Consider the following 20,146-nt stretch of genomic DNA (forward strand, 5'->3'; position numbering starts at 1 on the left):
TGTTATTATGTTATAATTAAGACTTTGGATGTCTATAAGACTTTGTAAAAGTTATTTTTATTGTAAAAACGTGTACTCTCTGTACTCTCCAGAGAATTAAAAAACAAAACAAAACAAGAAAATCCGATCTGAAAACTAACTGAAACTAAACTGAATGAAAAATAAAAAAAACTCAAAATTAAATAAACTTTTAAAGTAATGAGAAACTACAAAACTATAATGACTCCATACTGATTTCCTCTGGTTCAAAAAGACCAACAAAATCTATTGTGATGGCCCTAAACTGGTTTTCGGAGGGAGCGGCTGGGCTCGGCACTTTCCGGCACGCTTCGTGGATATTGACGTGAGCTCGTGGCCGCCTCTCCCAGACTGCTTTATGTCTGGCAGCAGCGGCCATGCGCGGTCGCCATATTACTGCGCACCCCTCCCCTCCGGCCCCGTCACAGACAGCGCAGACCACGGCAGCGGTGCGGGAGGCTCCATACTGAACGACGCTACCGCCGGGGCGGACCAGTGATACAGCAAAACCCAAACGAGGACCCAGAGGAATGGATTTAACCCGTGTACGGCGCTTTTATTAGAAGTGTTTCGCCTTTTAAAGCTTCTAACTGCGGATTAAAGGTGGCTCGCTTTCACTTCGTTTCCTCTTGTTAAAAGAATAAGAATACAAAAACCCAGCAGTTTAAACAGCCGAGTTTGTGTTTAGCTAGCCGGTGATGGAGAGTGGCAGCTAGCTAGCTTTTAATATAACGCTAACTTACTCAGCAGCTTTTTGCCCGCTTTTTGTGTTCATTGCAGCGTGGCGTCTTTTTCTCTTCAACAAAACATACAGAAATGTTAGCTTGTGTTTAATAAAGGCGCAGACGGACAGCTCTGGTAGTTAACCGGCGAACTGGCATCAGCTGACGCTAGCGGTCACTAGCTTCTTTTGCCTCGCTAGGATAACGCCGAAGCGAGTGAAAGAAGACAAGGGTGTAAATATCGGCACAACTTTTGCCTCATATCTGCGCACTTCGTTGAAATATCTATTGTTTTTTTTCTAGATAATTTTTTGGTCGTTTGTCTGTTGAGCGTAGTTTTGTCAAAACGGCGCCTTTAACGAGCTGCAGCCTTATTGCATACTGTCAGAGACCAACTACCACCCGGATCTTCTCGAAATGCATCATCCGGACCCTGCAGGAGACTCTGGCAGTGTTAGAAAGATGGCGCACCAGGCTGTCTTTCACAGAAGGGGGAGCAACACTGGTAGCGGGAGCGGCCCCGGGCTGTCAACATCAGCTAACCCGGTGGTTAATAACAGCCACGTACCAGGCGATGACTACCCGCCCTCCCTGTTGATTCAACCTCCTGCTGGCTCATCCTCCCCGGGTCCCCATCATCCTCCTCCCCCCCACAGCCTAAATCTGCTCTCCCAGCCCCAGCCCACACAGTCCACTGGAGCTCAGATAAAAAAGAAGAGTGGTTTCCAGATCACAAGTGTGACTCCAGCACAGGTATCTGTTAGTACCAATAACAGCATTGCAGAGGATACTGAGAGCTACGACGACCTGGATGAGTCCCATACTGAGGATCTGTCGTCTTCTGAGATTCTGGATGTGTCCCTCTCCCGAGCTAATGATGTAGTTGGAGCAGAGAGAAGCTCCTCAGAGGAGACGTTGAATAATTTCCATGAGGCGGAGACCCCTGGAGCAGTCTCTCCAAATCAGCCTTCACACCCCCACACCTTGAACCAGGCACAGAAGCAACACGGTGGAGCCATGGTGAATGGGACTGTACACCATCAACATCCTCCACATCCTAACCATGCCCAGGTCTACCCTCTGTCCTCTGGCTCCGGGATCACCGCGTCTGGTCTCACCTCTGGAGCTTTACCTTGTGTCACCCAGAAAATGCCTTCTAATATGGGCGGCCCTCAAGAGAGAGTTTCCCAGGCTGCTCCTTCAAGTATCCCCACTCAGCCTACGGGGACTGCAGTCCCGGGATCTATCCCTGGAATGCACAGCTCTGCTGCTGGCAATACAGTTAGCATAGTTAATCCCCAGACCAGCAATGTTAGTAATGTGAATATGTTGAGCTCTGCCAACGTGCCTGTGAGAGGGGGGATCAGCACGAGTGCTAGCACTAGCAGTGGCGGCTATCCTCTCAATGTGATGAGCAGCAGTGGAGGGAGTGGAGGAGGAGAAAGTGCTGCTGCTCCAGCGGGGAGCAACCTAATGGCCCCCACTAGCATGATCCAGCAACACCAAAACTTAAACTCCAACATTGCTATGACTGCTACAACTACTGTTGCTGTGAGTGTCTCTGGAGGCGTAGGGCTCCCCAGCGGGCTCCATGGAAGAGTTGGATCAGCTGTGCAGCAGCCTGTGAGTGCAACTGCTACAGCTGCAACCACAGCTCCTGTATCAACTGCTCCTGCGGCCCCTGTGGTGGCCACCACCACAAGCTCTCGCTTTAGAGTGGTGAAGCTGGACTCTAACTCTGAGCCCTTCAAAAAGGGCAGATGGACTTGCACTGATTTCTATGATAAGGACACCCCAGCTCCTGCCCCCACTTCTTCTTCTGATCCTGGGTCCCACAGCATACGACAGTTTGTCTCTGAGAGCTTTGCTGGGGGGTCGGAGAGAGAAAGCACAAGTGGGAGTTCTGTGAGTAGTACTATGAGTACATTGAGCCATTATGTCGAGAATGTGTGCAGTGGAGATGTTGGTGGACCACAGCTTGCACAGGATTACAACTCCCCTCCTCAGGGCTTTCAAGGAATCCTCCCCAGCGGTTTAAGCATGGGGGTATCTCACACCCAACCCCAACAGCATGATAAAACTATTGCGGCCCCCTCGGCACCTACAAACGTTCATCAGCCTCCATCCATGCCGAGCCACCAGACCACCATGGGACTCACTGCTGTGTCCCAGCAGCAGCTCACTTATGCCCAGGCAGTTGCTAATCAACCCCCAGTAGGTGTTCAGCAGCAGAAGATGGGTTATGCCACCCTACCACAACAGCCAGCTGCTGCCCCCCAAGCACACACGATGTCGATGAGGCCACCTGAGTACACACAGCTGCAGCAAAGCATCCCTCATTCTGCTGCTGCTTCCCAGCCTTTGTCCAACCAAGCTGGAGCCACATCTGCTGGGATGGCTAACGGAGCCTGCCATATGATGGGAGGTCCTCAGCAGCCCCACTCTCTTCAGTCTACCACCTCTAGTATGTCCTCTCATGTCGGGGTAGCTGGTGTTGGCCAGCAGCCTCAGAGCCATCCAGGCCATTTGGATTGCCAGCAGCAAAAGCCGCAGTCACTCCCAACACAAATCCAAAACCAAGGGCTGAGCACCCAGCTGCCAACAGCGGCCCATCAGAGCCAGGCGTCTGCACCAAGTGTGCCTCCCCCCAACCCTCAGAGCGATCACCAGGCCCAGGCCCAACCCCAATCTCACAACACTGGGAATACTGCTCGGATGCCCCCGCAGGGAGTTCCCCATAGCCAGCCGTCTTCTGTGAGCTTGACCCATGACCACAGCAGTGCCCAGGCCCTGGCTCACGCTGCACAGGCCAGCGCCCTGTATGCCAGTCTGCCGAGCTTCACCACCACTCAGCTGCAAGATGCCCAGCGGCTGCTCCTCCAGCATCAGTCGGGTTTGTTGGGGTTGCCCAAGCTGTCTGGGGGAGAGACTGGATCCAACACTGGCCATGGTCAGGAAACTGAGGGCAACGCTGCCACCGCCAGTGCCTTAACAGCACCAGCTGGTCTCAAGACTGTAGATGGAGAAGAGGATGGGTAAGAGACTTCATTTTTATACTTTTCTCACTTATATTTGTTTGATTATCTGCAAACGGTTTATGGCTTTCTTTTTGTTTTGTATTAAAAAAAGAGTTTTGTGTGATGGTACTCAGCATTTTAAGTCTGTTTGAAGCTGAATGAGTTCACTGTTTAATGTTGCAGCTGTGAGGGAAGAAAAGTGTTGTTGTTATCCTAGATCACCAGCCGACAGAGGCCAAGCTGCTGCACTCTCTCTGTCCTCTGTCAGTGGGATACAACGCAGGGCTCAGCTGGATGTGACGTTTCTTGTCTTTATCAAGTGGCTGCAGTGATTCAACATTTTACCTCACCCGCCCGCCTGCTTGAAATCCCGGCTGTCTGCCTTACAGGGCACATTTTCTGCTGGGCGCACAGTTCCCTGTAGAGACTCTCAGCACATTTTGTTGTTGAAAAGCAGAAATTACAGTAGCAGTTGTCGATGACTTAATAAGCAATAGAATAAGACAGGTATGAAATAAACTGACAGCCATTGTCAATTTTGTGTTGTAGTCAAAGCAAGTCTTGAAATGCCCTTTCGTCTTTAGGAAAGAAACAAGAGTTGCCAGGTTGCTTATTCACATGAAAATGAAGGCACATGGCTCCTTTTTTCCTCAGTGAAAGCTTATCGATTTCATTAAGAGCCTTTTCCCTCTCTCTCTCTGCTACTGGCAAACTTGAAATCCTTTGGAAATTCCTCAAGAAGTTTTAAGAACATATTTTGAGGTTAGACAGGAATTTTAATCACTGTGCAGCACGAGGGACTTGCTTTCATTTCCGTCACCCCTAACAATCTGAAGTCTTACGAATATGTTGGTGTTACTGTCACCTTTGCCCTCATAGCTTTAGGGATGTTTAGCATATCTGAGTCTCAGTCAGCGCTTAGCGAAGTGATGCCAGGTACAGCTGGGAATGTGGAGGGTAACATGGAAGTTATGTTAGTTTGTTTTTTTTTGGAGGGGGGGGGGGGGTTGCCTTTATGGGTCAGCTGGGTAGATACTAAAGGGTGACTGTTTTTATCACATGATGTTTAACTCTGAGGAATTTGAAATCTATGTGGGATCAGGTGGATTATTGTCTTTAATCAGCACTCATACCAAAGCCCTGCTTACAGATTATCTCTGTGAATTATACTCATTCTGTCTAGTTTACCTGCTATCAGTGGTAGTGGTAATATTTTGACTCTGTTTTCTTACTTTTAGACTAGTCAGTCTGCACCATACAGTGGCTTGTGTGGCTAACATTAACAGTGCTAGGACGAGCTACCTTCTGTGCTTGCAAACACCTGTGCATAGTGTAAATAAACATGTCTCCGGTCAGGTGGTTTTAAGCGAGTTTACTTTGATGCGGCCTACATTTTGCAGATGAAAATAAAACAGAACTGTGCTGGTTTGCAGGGCTGTTACCTGCCCTGTCTAACATTGTGCTTCTTTACAACTAAAGTGAGACAAAGAGTGGGTCCAGGACGCTGGGCCCGACATTCGACAGGTAACTTGGCAACAACTTTAACCCAACAGATAACCGGCACTGTACATTAATGCAACATGAGAAATTAGTTTAACTTAAGGCTTTTTGATTATGGCAAAATAATGATTATGGCAAAATAATAATCCGAATTGTTGGTTAAGCTCAGTTATTTAACATGCTGCTTGTTATTGTCAGTAATTTCAACACTGTACAGTTACAGAAAACAGACTTTTTACAGCAAGTTTCCTTGAAGATAGGAAGAAAAAAAAAATTGATAGGGGGGAAAAAGAATAAAAGATATGAGCTTGGTAGGAGACATGAGGTCTGAGAGAGTTTCAGACCTGGGCTAACAGGTATTTTTGACTTTAAAGCCTGTGTAACAAGAGTAGCTGCCACAAAGAAGCCCATGCATCAGCTTAGCTACCTCGCACAGCTCAAGAGGCCTTCATGGTAGCTACAAGGTGAGACCTGGTGACTGAGGCAGTTACAGGCAACTGATGATAATCTTTTCACTTGTACACCAATGAAAACGTTGCAGTATTTCTTTTCCCCCACATAGTTTCGTTTTCATGGCTCCTCCCTAAAAGCTCAAAAGTGGTGGTGTGAAAATGAATGCAAAAGTAATTTCGAAATCCAATGATTATTGTTTTTTAATTTATAGTATTTCTGCTGCAAATTACTGAAGGCAGCAGCTTTTAATCATCTAAGCAATTATTTGTTCACAAATAATTGTGAACCTGAGATTTTTTTTTTTTTTTTTTGTATTACTGATATCTCTGCCTCTCTTTCATGTTCACTGACAAAAGTAATGCACTTCCGTGACTGCATAACAGGCATACTTCAAGAAAGGTATTTCCCTTGTGATTCTATATTTGGACTTGTGCAGACAAAACACAGTAAATTAATCTATTAATTACAAAACTGCTATGTAAAGTTATGTTAAATGACAACCCTCTTGGGTTAAAATAAAACTTAATTTAAAAGCATCACTTATTACCAAGACAAAAAATGAACAGCAGTTGTGATCAACTGCATGGTTTTTAAATTATTGAATAATCAAGATTACAATAATGACCACAATGATTGAGCAGCCTTGCCACCAGTGCAACACGGCTCTCCACCTAAAGAAAAATGGTTGCATGGTCAGTATTACAGGAGCTAGATATCTTAGCTGGACTTTTGAGAAAGGTTGCCCCAAGATATAGAGCCTCTACAAAAGGCCTTATGCAGATTAATTAGTGACATGATACTTGAAAATGTCTTTTGGCAACAAGAAATTCAGTTCTGTTTTGGAACATAAATAGAGTGGTAACAAGGGTAAGTGTGGAAGCTGACCTTATTCTTAGCATTTCAACTTCATTCTCAAAATAGAATTTCAAATTTATGCTGAGTTTTAAACAACAAAGAAACACTTGATGTGGTCTCAGTGGTCATTTGGGGAAAAATGGGCTGTCAGAAGTGCCCTTTGTTAAACTGCAATCAAAAGAGGAACTGACCACATGTCAGATAACATAGGAACTGCTTTGCTCATTGGTCTGGCTTAACATTGTGGCATCGTGCCCTTTTGTGTTTTGGACACACAGTTTTGAAACACTTATGTTTTTAACAGTCACTAACAGTTCCTGCCCACTGTTATTGAATTGTTGCCCTAACGTTAGTTGCAGTAACAGAGGAATGACTGTTCTAACTTTAAATTTCTGCTGAAACATTATGGTCATTTTGTGCAGAGGCTGTCACTGAGATGTTTTTTCTTAGCTTTCTCTGTCTGGTAGAAATATGTGTACAAGTATGTTGTGAACAGGGAATCTGTGAGCTGTATTTAGGGTTGGACAGTTCCTGTGGTCTTCTCTGTGACTGTTGATGACCAAATTTTCAGTTTTTGTTATGTGGGATGACCCTGTCCTCACGAACCCCTCCGGAGCCAAAGCTAACAGTTAGGTGTCCTCAGAGTGCCAGTTCATCTGTCTGCATGTGTCTCTTTGAATGAGGGAGCTTGTCTGTTGTACATATCCTGAGTCTGTCCTGCGAGTTATTAATGAGGTGTGTGAGTGAGTGTGAGGATGCCACTGCTGGGGTTTACTGGCAGCTAATAGTGATTAAAAACAGAATGTCAAATGTTCCTGTGTGCAGAACTTTAAGTAAAACCTGGCATGCTCCCACGCTCATGGCTCATCCTGTATGTGAGGAAGTGGTTTCGTGAGGTGAGACTTCACATTTGTGTGTATTTGAGTCTTGTGACCAGAGGTTTTGTAGATTGGCAAGCTGTAAAAGTTTGGTCAGAAATGAATATACAGTGGTGTGGAAAAAGTGTTAGCCCCTTCCTGATTATTATTATTATTATTATTATTATTATTTTTTTTTTTTTGAGGGGGGGTGTTTATCACACTTGAATATTTCAGATCCTCAAACAGTTTGAAATATTAGACAAAGATAGCACAAGTATAAATGCAGTTTTTTTTAAATGAAGGTGTTTATTATTAAGGGGAAAACAAAAATCCAATCCTTCATGTGGAAAAATAACTGGTTGGGCCACCCTAGGCAGCAACAACTGCAATTAGGTGTTTGTGATAAGTGTCAATGAGTTTTTTACAGTGCTGTAGAGAATTTTTGCAGAATTGTTGTAATTCAGCCACATTGGAGAGTTTTTGAGCATGAAATGCCTTTTTAAGGTCATGCCACAGCATCTCAAGATTTTCCAAAGTCTTTATTTTATTTTTTAAACCATTCAGAGTTGGACTTGGTTTGTTTTGGATCTTTGTCCTGCTGCAGAAAACAAGTGCGCTTCAGCTTGAGGTCACGAACACATGGCCAGACATTGTCCTTCGGGATGTTTTTGTAGACAGCAGACTACAGCAAGTCTTACAGGTCCTGAGGTGGCAAAACAGCCCCAGACCATCACACTACCACCACCATATTTTACTGTTGATATGATGTTCCTTTTCTGAAATGCTCTTACTTTTATGCCAGATATAATGGTACACACACCTTCCAAAAAGTTCAACTTTTGTCTTGTCAGTCCAGGGTTATTTTCCCAAGTCTTGGCGATAATCAAGATGTTTTCTGGCAGGCAATCACTTTTTCACACCACTGTAACACAATTTTTTTTTGTTGATTTTGTTTTAGCTTTAATGAGGCAATTCATCAATTACACTTTGCTCTACTTGAGCCTCCTTTTTATTTGTTTTCTTGCTTTTTTGAGATTAAAATGGTCAGTTTATTAACTATTATTGGCATTTCTCTTGTGCCTTTGTCTCACCTCAGCAGTATTGCTTGTAATTTCACTAAAGGACCCACTGGGAAATGAGAATCCCATCAATGCCTGGATATACAGTTTATTGACTTGCTTTGATCAACTTGCTCTCGACATGTCTGCCTCTTTTTCCCTCTCAATTGCCCCATATCTCTGCGCGTCTGTGGATGCAACCATCAAAATGAAAAGGCAAGTTATATTTCTTGAAGACAGAGATTATTTTATGGTCAATTGTACCAGTCTCTGTTAGCTAGAATTTGTGATAGAGGTACCCCTGTCTGTGTAGTTTGGCATATGCAACCTACATATTCTACCAGCCAGGCCAGAATGTTTTGAGAATCTAGAAGTGCCAAGTTTGGCCCTCATTGTCTAGAAAGGTGCTTTTTCTCTCAGGCAGTGACTATGGGTGAAATCTTGTCCTGTAACATAAAGTTGGTGGGGGACTAATACTTGGGTCTGTATTAGGTTCCCTGCCAAGGCTGCAAAGCTTTAGGGATTGTTATAATGTCAAACGTTAAGGTCAATGTCTCTTTTGGTTTTAGAATGATTAACATCTGTGGGGAAGCTTTCATTGCACTTACGGTAATGATGTACACAAGTGTATGTCAAGTGGAGTAGTGTTAATCTTCACTTAACCTGTCTGCTTCTCTATTATGCTAACAGTGAGCAAAGCAGAAGAGACAAATTAGTGTGACACTATAACACAGGAGAAGCACAAAAAAAAGACACACACACACACACTAGTGCTAGTTTTTTATTTTATTTATTTATTTTAATATTTCTACTTTCTCATTGAGAATGCAGGGTTTGTTTTGTTTGTTTTTTTTAATGTATATACACACTAATACATGTTGCGTCTAGCTAACGGGCAGATGATGATGATGATGATGATGATGATAATCATCACATGTTATAGTAATGTTGCAATAAGTTTCCCAGCAAGTCAAATGTAAGAAGAGTGACGTCATTAGGGTTGGGACTTTTCATTCATGTCTATCTATTCACTAGATCCTTGCAGTGTTTAAAGATGGACATAGCTGCTGCGATGCCACCTGTTATTTTCTTAAGTCCTATTTTGAAACCTTAAAACTTTCCCAAAATTACAAGAATGCGACAGTTGGTTCAGTTGATGTTTATCTGCAACATTATTTTTCTACCTACATGTTCAGATAATGCAAAGCATAGAGAAAGCATGTCTTTCTCTTTAAAGATTCTTCTTTGTGTTGGCAGTTGGCTTCAGTATGTTCACTGAATTTCACTGTCAGCGCATCCTTAATTTTGTGGTGACGTCTTTGGAGATTCTGCAAATTCTGATGTTATTCCACATGCTTGGTTTATTTATTTAAATGGAGTAGTAGGGATTCGTTTTATTTTGTTGATAGCAACACTTGTGATATTTGGGCTATGAAAAGATATTTGCTGGAGGTATGAAAAGTTTTGGATTGAAGAGGGGGGAAAATGAGACCTCTTATGAATCCAGCGTGTGAGGTAACTTATATATTTACATTCTTGCTAGCTTTGGCTAGCAAGAATGTAAATATATAAGCTAAAGCTAGTTAATATTTAACTAGCTTTAGCGAGCAAGAATTAGCTTTTGTTAAATTTATTATGGCCCAACAAACTCAGTCCACTCTATAATAATGCACCCACTGTGGAATTAGGCAGCAGTGTAACTTTTTTCTCTATAATGAGGAAACAAAATAATAATAGATGGAGCTGTTTGTCACGAAGGTTAGCCTATTGTCCCCGTGTGAGCATGTTCAGGTTGGGAGGGCAGTTTTCTCAGATGAAAGGCACACTAAAAACACAATCCATTACAGGCCATTAGTTTTCCCACCACACTCTTAAGTGAAACAGTCCTGTTTATTGATGAAAAAACAAACCATCAGCAAGAACGGGGCAGACACAAACAAAATCAATGACGCATCTGAGCAGAGAACACCAGCAAAGCAGAAGACTAAGACAGTAAACTGCGCTGAGAGGGTTTCTGCTAACTTCTGGTCCCCCCTGAACAATCTTAGTGTTCAGTTTCCTTCTGCCATTCATACTTTCACCTCCCGGTTAAAAAGTGATAGTAAATACTCAGCGAGACCTCCCTCTCGCTGCCTCTGTTGCTCATACACAGCATGTTGTTGCTCTGTTGTTTTCTGGTGCTCTCTGGCTCGGTCTGTATGTGTGGTAGGATTGAGGGAGGTGTCAGTAGCATAACACACAACAATTGCTGTTTACTTGTAGTGAAACACTTTAGTGCTATATAAAGAGAGCACGGCTGAACGTTACAGCAGTTTTGGGCCATTTGTTGTGACGGCACTTTGTCACGGAGATTGTTCTAACTGCTCAAAAAAATGTGATACCTGCCCAGGTTTTGGCCCCTGTGTGGATTTTTCAGATTTGAGTGATATTTTCACTGTGTATTACAGCCTGATAATAACAAGGATATAGTGGGGTAATACAGTGTAATTCATAATAATTACAAAAACTTGGTACCAACAGTGATTATAGCTTGAATACTTGAATACGATTGGACTGAAATTGATGTAAATATGGCAGTAAGGGAACATGTGATCAAAAGTTTGTAATTATGGTCTTTTTTTTTTTTTTTTTTTTTTTTTTTTTAAGGTTCTGGTGGTTTCACATTGTATTGCTAATGAAGTTTTTATTTAAGCAAATGCTTATTTAGGTTTAGAGTCACACTTTTTTCCCCCCTGTCATGAGTGTATGACTTATAGTGGCATGAAAGTGCTTTTATAAGTGGACAAAAATACCACCAGACAACCAAAACCATAAATAATGGCTCTTTGGCTTTGTTAACAGTATTTTTCAAAGGGCCATAGAGTTGTCCTTAACAGGCTGCCTGTAATACTAAGAATAATGCAAAAACTTTTTCTATAGCATCTTGCTAAATCAGTGCTAATTTAAATAAGTCTATATTTTAGAAAAAGAAGATAAAAAAAACGGTCCAAAATATATCAAATTAATCAAAAACAAAATGTCCAAGCAATGAGTAAGGAAAGGAAAAAGTAAAAATTTAAGGTGTTTCTAAAACTTAACAGTCGATCAACATTCCTACCTGCATCTATGACCATGAGCTTTGGTTGAGGAAAAATGGGATTGTGGAAGCAGGCGATGGAAATGAGCTTCCTCTGAAAGGTGGCTGGACTCTTCCTTAGAGATGAGGCAAAGGTCGAAGTACGGATGCTGCTACTCCACATTGAAAGGAGCCAGTTAAGGGGTTCGAGTATCTGATTAGAGAGCCTCCTGGACATCTCTTAGACACCTCCTAGGTGAGGTGTTTCAGGCATGTCCTAGTGGAAAGAGGCTAAGACCTAGGACCCTCTGGAGAGATTGTCTCTTGGTAGCTTGGGGATGTCTTGGTGTCCCCCTGGATAAGGTGGAGATGGTGGCCAGGGAGATGCCTAGACCCCTCGCAGCGCCCTCTGCCGCTGGGACCCTAGCTCTGTTAAGCAGCTAAGTTTGCTAATCTTATAAGAGGAGGTTTGTTCCACAGTGGTCTGGCTAAAACAATAAAGGCACATTTTGCCCTTTGTTTTAAGCCTGGATGAAACCTGTAACAGTAATTGATTCTCTGATCTGACAGGTCTGGGGCTTAGGCTTTTATATCTAATGAAAGAGGTTTTCAGTTATATTGTTCTAAAGAATTGGTTTGACCTTTACAATATTTCTAGTTTGTACAAAGCAAAACTGATCTAGGCTTTTGATCCATTTTGAAACTGATAAATTCCTTGTTTGTGAGAAGGTTGCTGTGGTTTGGTTATTAGTTGTCCAAGGTGAGGAGTGACGCTATCAGAAACATAATTGGGACCAGTTACAAGGATTATCAGTAAGACGTTAAAAGTCGGACTGCTTAATGTGAATGAGGCCACTTGGATTTAAAGTTTGCTGTAAAAACTAACCTGTGGTGAGGAAAATCACCTGTAAGCCTTGTGTAACACATCGTCGTTTCCTCACCTGTGGGACGAGTTGACCCCCAGTGAGAGCACAGTGATAGACAAAACAACCCAAAATGAGACGGGCCTTCTTTGAACTGAGAACAAGACAAACTGCAGATGCAGCTCCTCTTTTGGTCACAAGTTATTTTGGTACCTCTAGTCTCTTTTCTTTATCCTCCATTTGCCTTCACTGGTCTTGAATGTTGAATGCTGTTAACAGGCTGCTATGCTGCCTGTCTAGCTATTATTATGTCCAACATGCTGTTCAGTGGTATAAATTTTAATAATGTGCAGATAATTGTTTGTTTCAAAAAGTTTTATGTCCTGTGTGACAGATAGCTGTGGATCATTAACTTTTAAATTAATGTTTATGTATTCATATAGTTAGAACTGTGAGTGAGGAGGCTCAACAGTCAATACACTCCTTAGCACTAATATTTGCCACTGACACTATAATTCTAACTTTACTTTTGACTTGTGTAAGTTTACAGATGTAACAGTTTGAGAAAATATGTTCCCTACTTTTGAAGCATAAGCAATCAGGCAGTCTGTAAGCAAAGGCATTTACTAAATAAAGATCCACAGGTGATATGTATGTTTTTGGTTTTCCTCCCTGTTGCTACTTTGATGTTAGATTTATCCGCTTTTTTTTTTTTTTTCTTTTTAAAAGAAATACAAAACCCAGAGTCACAGGAGTAAATCCTAAAACCCAGATTGGCATGTATCTACTTCTGGTAGGTGCTTGCAGTTGGGTGAATTATAAGTTAAGTGCAGCATAAAATGCGTAACTAAAGGGTATACCTTGTGCAGTCAGTGGCAGTTAAACTTTAGAGATCAGCAAAAGTGAGTTGGGTGAGATTATCTTGCATAACAAAAATGTTCAGGCATCATAAACATTTTTCCCACAGAGTTTATTCTCTGTATTAATCCAAGAATATGAAAAAATCCTATCAAGGGAACCCAGGAATTGCCATACTTCACTTAATAAAATCTGTGAATAGTGTCCCATAGCTATCTATCATGCTTCTGCAACTGAAGAGGAAAAAAACCCATCATACAGCAAGAGCTTAGAAGCAAATTTCAATGCAGAAAACGCACAAAAGAAAAAAGATTGCTTTGTAATTGTTACAATCCTAAACAAAGAGAGATTTCTTCTGTAAAACCCCACCAGAACATCTGGACACTAGGTCTGTTAAGTCAGTGCCAATAATAAATGAAAGTCGAATCGATGAAAGGCAGCAGTGAGCGACTCTGCTCAGTTTGGTTCCATCTGGTCCCGTCTGCTGTGTCCTCAAGTAGTCTGAACCAGCTCCAGTAGACCTGACTAACTTGGGTCAGGTCAGCTCAGGTCACTTCCGCTGTGTGCTGTGAATTTTAGGGATCTCGTTGATCTCCCCACAATGAGCAACGGGCACAACACGCACGCTCCCTGCACTGCCAGGGGGAAGATTACATTCAAAACAGCTGCAGCAGAGATAGCCATCATGCTGCCAACCAGCCCACATTCCCCTAAGCTTTCACACTTTGAAACACACTATACACTTGTTCGGACCAACAATAGCTCCCTTTAAAAAAAAAAAAAAAAAAAGCCTGCCTCATTCATTTTAGTATGACCACTGTGTTAGCTCAGCAGTGGTTTCAGCAGAAAAGTGTATTTTTTTATTTATTTTTAAAAATTTTTTTAACTTCATCAGCAGAGCAAAGCACCGTGCGAGGTTGGCTGTTAAAGATTTGAAATGTACGTTCACAGATGCTGATTGAACACCACTTCAGGGATGCAGCTGGTTCTCGGAGGCTATCCTTTGGTTTAAGTTGGTGGTGGTGATGCTTGTGGATGGAGTACTTGAACATTTTCCAGATAAATTTTAATTATTTTTTTATTTTTTTCATGCTGTTTTTGACCATTATGATTACCATAGTTTTAAATGAAAGCTGGCAAAACCTCTTGTATTTCTGGAGGTAACTACACACAAGCTCAGTTGTCGCGCAGACGTATGTGCCTTTTCCTGTTACTTTGGGCCATTCAGTGAACAAAATCCTGTTTCATCCTGACTGAACTAAACCCCAGGATGAGAAATATTAGTTTACTTGGTGCTGTTATGTATTGTTTAACTAACACAAGTTAGATTTTGTTTTACAAACAAGAGCAGGATTCATCACTGCATATTGATGTCGACGTGGTATTGTTATTATCTAAATGTGTACATTGTTGGGGGAAATTGTGCCAGAGACGCTGTGTTGTTACAGTTATTTGTTTGGAAAGTTTATTGTATTAAAAACGTGGAAGAAAAGGGGATTAACATACAAACACTAAATCTCCTGTTGCGAACAGCATATGAGACATTTTTTTTTGGGGTGTATGCATAAATTTTAAAATGCTGTTGATTTCATCTTCAGTCACGCATTTTTATTTTTAGGCTTTAGTGGGCCGCCACTGTCATCCCCCCTAAACATGCAGGCAATGTGCTGAATCATGGCTGGCATTCCTGTGGCCAGAGCACTGTCCAGTCAGCTGCAGGAGTTTAACACACACACATTCACACACATGTAGAAGCAAAAATGCAGTGCATGACTTTGCTATAGGCGTAAGTTTGCTTCCTCTTTGTACTCCATGTGTTTCATAGTGTTTGTTCTGCTGCTGTCATTATGTCTCTGTTCGCTCTTAGCCGAACAGCACAGCTACCAAAGGTCATCCCAGGATAACGGAGACATAGTTATTGATAGTTGTGAGGCTTTTGTTTTTTCTCCATCGATTGATGCTCTCATCATTCCTGCAGACTATTTTCAAATCATTTTCTATAGTGTTGCTGGATCCTATGAGATATGTGAAGTTCTCTGTTATTGTGAATGTAAAACTATGATATTGTAACAACCCAATCTTATCGCAATGTATCGAGAAAATGTGGGGGGGGGGGAACCTACAACAAATAATAACAATGATGCTATTGTATAACAAATTAAAATGGAGGTGGTCTGTAAACACCAAAGTAACAATTATACAACTACTCACGATATCTGGTGTAATTAGTGAAGCTGTATCAGGATTTCATTTTTGAAAAGTCATGACGCATCTAAATGGTGTTGTATCCTGTGTAGAGAAAAGACAAGTTGGGTATTAATCACTACATTTATCACTTGATTGTCATCATGGGTGTGCCCAGCTCATTGAAATTTAAATGTTTCTGCCCATGCTAGTCAGCACCAACAGTTGTTATTGTTTTAAATTGTTCTAAAGGAATGACTAAGCATGCTTGGAAAAACAAGTGTATCAAGTATCGGTGAAAGACATTTGCAAGAGCTGCTGTGGTGTTGTTACTACAAGTCTTAATGGGTAGTAGAAGTTATCTGCCACTAACTGGGGCTGCAGGTTCGACGGACAGTACCACTCGTCTCTCCTGTGATACAAATGAGCGAGGTTAAAGACAGCTGTAAGAAGTAAAAATTCTGCAATATGATGTTGAAAATATTTTATTTCTGCTGTCCAAGGTAAACTGACATCACAATGTGACTGAAGCCTTGTGAAACACATTCATGTAATATTTGTGTGGCCAGTGCTTAACTTTGTCCATTTGACTGTGTGTTTTTGAATGTTTTGTGAGCATTTTGTTACGTTTGGACTGTTTAAATAACTACTGAAGTAGTAGCAGGAACAGCCTTAATATTGTTATTGTGACAGAACAATGATAGATAATCAGTTTGCTGTTATGAGAAAATCGGCAAACGTTTTAGGTTTTTGGAGGTAGAGCTATGCCACTTTAAATGGGCCTGTTGTGCTTTTCTGTATTTTGTCATATATTTACTGTTACAATGGTGGGTGTTACTATTAAACATGGTCACTATGTGCAAGAAATTCTTTTGGACTTGTTTGAACTCTTGGTTTAAGGCAGTTGCCACAAGTTGAAAAAGGATGGATGCCAGCAGAGAAATGTTTTAAGAATCCTGTTGATTGGAAATGAGTTAAAATAAAAGGCTTATCTATAAATACCAAAGCTAAACAGTGTTGGGTTATCTCAGGCTAGTGCAGTTTGATACTTTGTCTGCTTGGCTGTGGTGATGTGAGAGTTTCAGTCAGTCAGGGTGCTTTCCCATAGGCTTCAATATTCATTCACTCTGGCTTTGTGTGAGCTAATCCCTTTCTCTATGCTCTGTGGCTGAATGAGGAAGGCTGCTGGAGCTCTACGCTGCTGGAGCTCTACGCTGCCGGAGGCCCCCCCCCCCAAAAGTCCTGGCAGCTGCTTCTCTTATTAGCATGAGTAAAGCGCTGAGATACTTTTCTGTGTCCTGTAATTCAGTGTCTGTACTAGACCATTTCCCATATAATACTTAGGTATACAAATATTTATATGTAATACTTTTTACTTGTGCGTCTGTGTTGACATGCACTTGGATGCACACACTTAATAACAAAAAACCAAGAGTTTATTTTGAACTTCAGATGTCTTTAGACTAGAGATTGACTGTTTGTTTGGTTTATTTTATTTATTTTTTGTTCTTAGTTTAACTTTTGACAGCTACTGGCACGGTTTCTGACTATACTGTGTCTCTGTGTGCAGTTTTGAGCTCTGTAAACAGTGCTGTACTACCCCCTGCTGGTTAACAAGCAGCGACTGCCAACAGACACCAGGATCATCATATTGGATGCAGACTAGGACTGTCAAGGGATGGTTTGAATGCTGCCTCTAGTCCTGAAAGAAGCACATTTAAATCTAAGAGTCCTAAATACATTCTTCTTTCAGTCTTCCTTTTCAGGCAAGCTAACTGTCCTGCTGGGAGGGAAAAGCAATGCAGTAGAGCTATAAATTCATAACCTGTAAAACATTTTTTTATTTTTTATTTTTTTAATTCCTCAGCACATGCAGGATGGCCAATTTTTGAGCAAACAGAGGTTGTTTTTGTTTTAAAGACCAGTTTTTCCAAACTGTGATCAACTTTTCCCCTCGTTACAGTAAGAAATGTTCCGTTTAACCTGCCTGGGTCCAGGAATGGTTCTTGTTTTTGAGTTTCATAGCCCATTTACTTTTATATTTTCCCCATTCATTTAATGTTGGGTTTTTTGTTTTGTTTTTAAAAATATGTTTAATGTCTCTTTAACAGCACTTTTTCAAGAGCACTTGTTATTCGTTACATATTAAATGTATTTATATTACATATAAAATATATGGATTAACACTTTCAGAAGAGCAGGTGTGGATGACAGAAAATCATAGCACTTTTTCCAGAAAGTAGATTAAAGAGTTTAATTTAACAAATCTCAACTCTGCTGTTAGATGAGGAAAGCCCTGTAAAGTCAGATGATTGAGGAGCACTGCAGTTTTTTCCTTAAAAGAAGGAAGAATTAAAGCATGTTCATGTCATTTTTCTTTTCCTTTGGCTATTTGACATGTATTTTAACTCCACAAGAAAAACAAGGAAAAAAAAAATCAGCTCTGGTGACTTTTCTTTGTGGGAACCAGATTTTTATTTATTTATTTTAATTTGCAGGGAAAGCTCTGGCACTGGGGTGACTGAGGACAATGAGTGGTGAAATGTGAGAAATGCACATCTTTACTGCACGGATGCTTTAATGCTTTAAGGTGTGATTAGACTTGATGAAAAGAAGGGTTGGCTGTGAAAACGGTACACTAATATTTTCTCACAGTGCCTGTAAGTACCTGAGCAAATTATATGGGGCCTAATATAAACAGTTGGTAGACATTCGCTGTTAATATACTCACCTGGTTATTATTATGTGTTCATGCTAAATTAATGATAGGTGTTTGAAGTGAATATAGGTGACCTTCCCATGTAGACCGGACTGAAAAGATAATGAGCAGTTAACTGTCTAAGATCACAGGCTTGCGTTTGTACTGTCCTGTTAACTGTAGCAGAGGCTGTTACAAGGGCAGGCGGAGGCAGGTCTACATTAGGGAACAATCATCTTATTTATTCTGTTTTATTTTTAAATCCTGCGATGTTAACCTATTACAGATATTTTATTTGTATTTTCATTTAGTTATAATTGGAAAGCAGAGGCTGCTTCAAAGAGAAATGTTAATATAGTTAATATAATCTGGGAAATTATTATAAGTTTTCAGCAGCCAAGAGCTGAGATTACTCTTCATTAGGTGTTGGTTCAAGACATGGTCTAAGCCAGGACCACAAACTTTTCCTTCATTAATCTTTTTTTTTTTTTGTCTGGAAATAGGCTTAGTATATGTGTGGGAAATCGGTGTCATTTGACTAGGTTTATACATAAACTAATTTATAATGAAGAAAAAATGCCTCAGGCCTACGGTGTATCACAATCTAAATTACATCAGAATCTCTTTATGGCAGTTTTTATTTCTATAATTTTTGAGATGTTTTGCTTTAATGAGTATCAAAGTTTCACAGGCAGTTTAATTCTCTGGAGTATCAAAGAAACCTTTCAGTTTTGTTTTGTTTTTTTTAATGTCAGAGAAGGTTTGTTTTTGAGAATGGTGAACTTCAGCTCACAAGTCAGTTTGTGAGATGCCAAATTTGAATTGTTTCTCTGAGGAGCAATTCACCATAAAGATGTGTGGAGTGTGCTGAATTAGAGAAAGTTTGGCTGCAGGAATGTACCAGCAGATGGCAGTGTGCACAAGCTAATACCTCCTGGTCATCCCCAAACGGGCAGTTGCATTAGGAGTATAGCCTCGCCTTGCTGGTCTGTGACAGTCAACAGTTATTTATTTTATTTCATATTTGTAAAATGGGAGGAAATGGTGAAGCAACGAGAAATTAATTTCCTTTTAAGCTCAATGCTCAGAACACTCGTGAATGAACAAATGCCTGTAACAGCTTCTTATCAAATTCTTTATGCTGTTATAACTGTGTGTTAGGGAAATGTAATGTAATAGGCTGGAAGGCTAGGAACTGTAGGAATAGGGTATTTTTGTCACAGTCACTTATGGTGTGCCTCGTGGTGTAATTGTAAATAAATTGTTAGTATCAACTTGTTAAGATCAAAGTCTAATATGAGGGCAGTGTGTTGGTTCATCTCTCAATGTTTACTGCTGATTTTACTAAAAATTTCCCAAATATCACTCGGATGTATCTCGTCCACAGGTTAGGAAGTCCAGCTCAAGTGAGGCAGAAAATGAGTCCTTGGCTCCTTTTAGAGCACTTCTTCACACACTTTTTCCACTTCAAAAAGGCTAGAAATGTTTAAAGCTCACACCACAACAGCTTTTTATTAACGAGGAACAAAGAATTCAATTTTAGTCAAGTAAATATCAGCATGGTGACTTGAACATGTAACATGTAAATGTAATGACACTCATGACAAGATGAATTGTAATCGCATGCATGATGAAGGGCAGAAAATTGGACTAGTCGTTTAAAGAGTCATCCTCCAGAAGTGGTTTGTTTATGCCACCTGTGTGCCAACGTAGTCTTTCCTACAGATGCATTATGGGAGTTGAGATGCTTCAACATGCTGTAGTGATATGAAATTTCCTGGTCACAGGCAGAAGGACAGAGGAGGCAGAAATGAGAGAGATGATGAGACCCTGGTGTTTTCAGGCCAGTTTTCTCAAGAAGTTACAGGAGAAAAGTTAAATTGCATCCTGGTTGTCGCCGCAGGGTGGTGCTGATGTTTTATTGTCATTTTTTGATTTTACAGTAAAAGCTATGTGGTTGTGTTGGGCTTGGGCTGTTATTTCCACTTTGCTGCAGATCTCTTGT

At 41.0% G+C, this 20,146-nt stretch overlaps 1 protein-coding gene across 1 annotated transcript in view; it reads left to right on the plus strand.

Annotated features, from left to right (window-relative positions):
• Window positions 1-371: 371 nt before the first annotated feature.
• LOC113007558 (TSC22 domain family protein 1-like) overlaps window positions 372-20,146 on the plus strand; it is a 39,854-nt gene continuing 20,079 nt past the window's right edge. The window contains exon 1 of the mRNA XM_026144239.1: window positions 372-3,775. Coding sequence (XP_026000024.1) covers window positions 1,158-3,775 — 2,618 coding nt within the window. The 5' untranslated portion in view covers window positions 372-1,157. The remainder of the gene's footprint in view (window positions 3,776-20,146) is intronic.

This window comes from Astatotilapia calliptera, chromosome 16, assembly GCF_900246225.1.
Source record: "Astatotilapia calliptera chromosome 16, fAstCal1.2, whole genome shotgun sequence".
NCBI classification, from domain to species: domain Eukaryota; kingdom Metazoa; phylum Chordata; class Actinopteri; order Cichliformes; family Cichlidae; genus Astatotilapia; species Astatotilapia calliptera.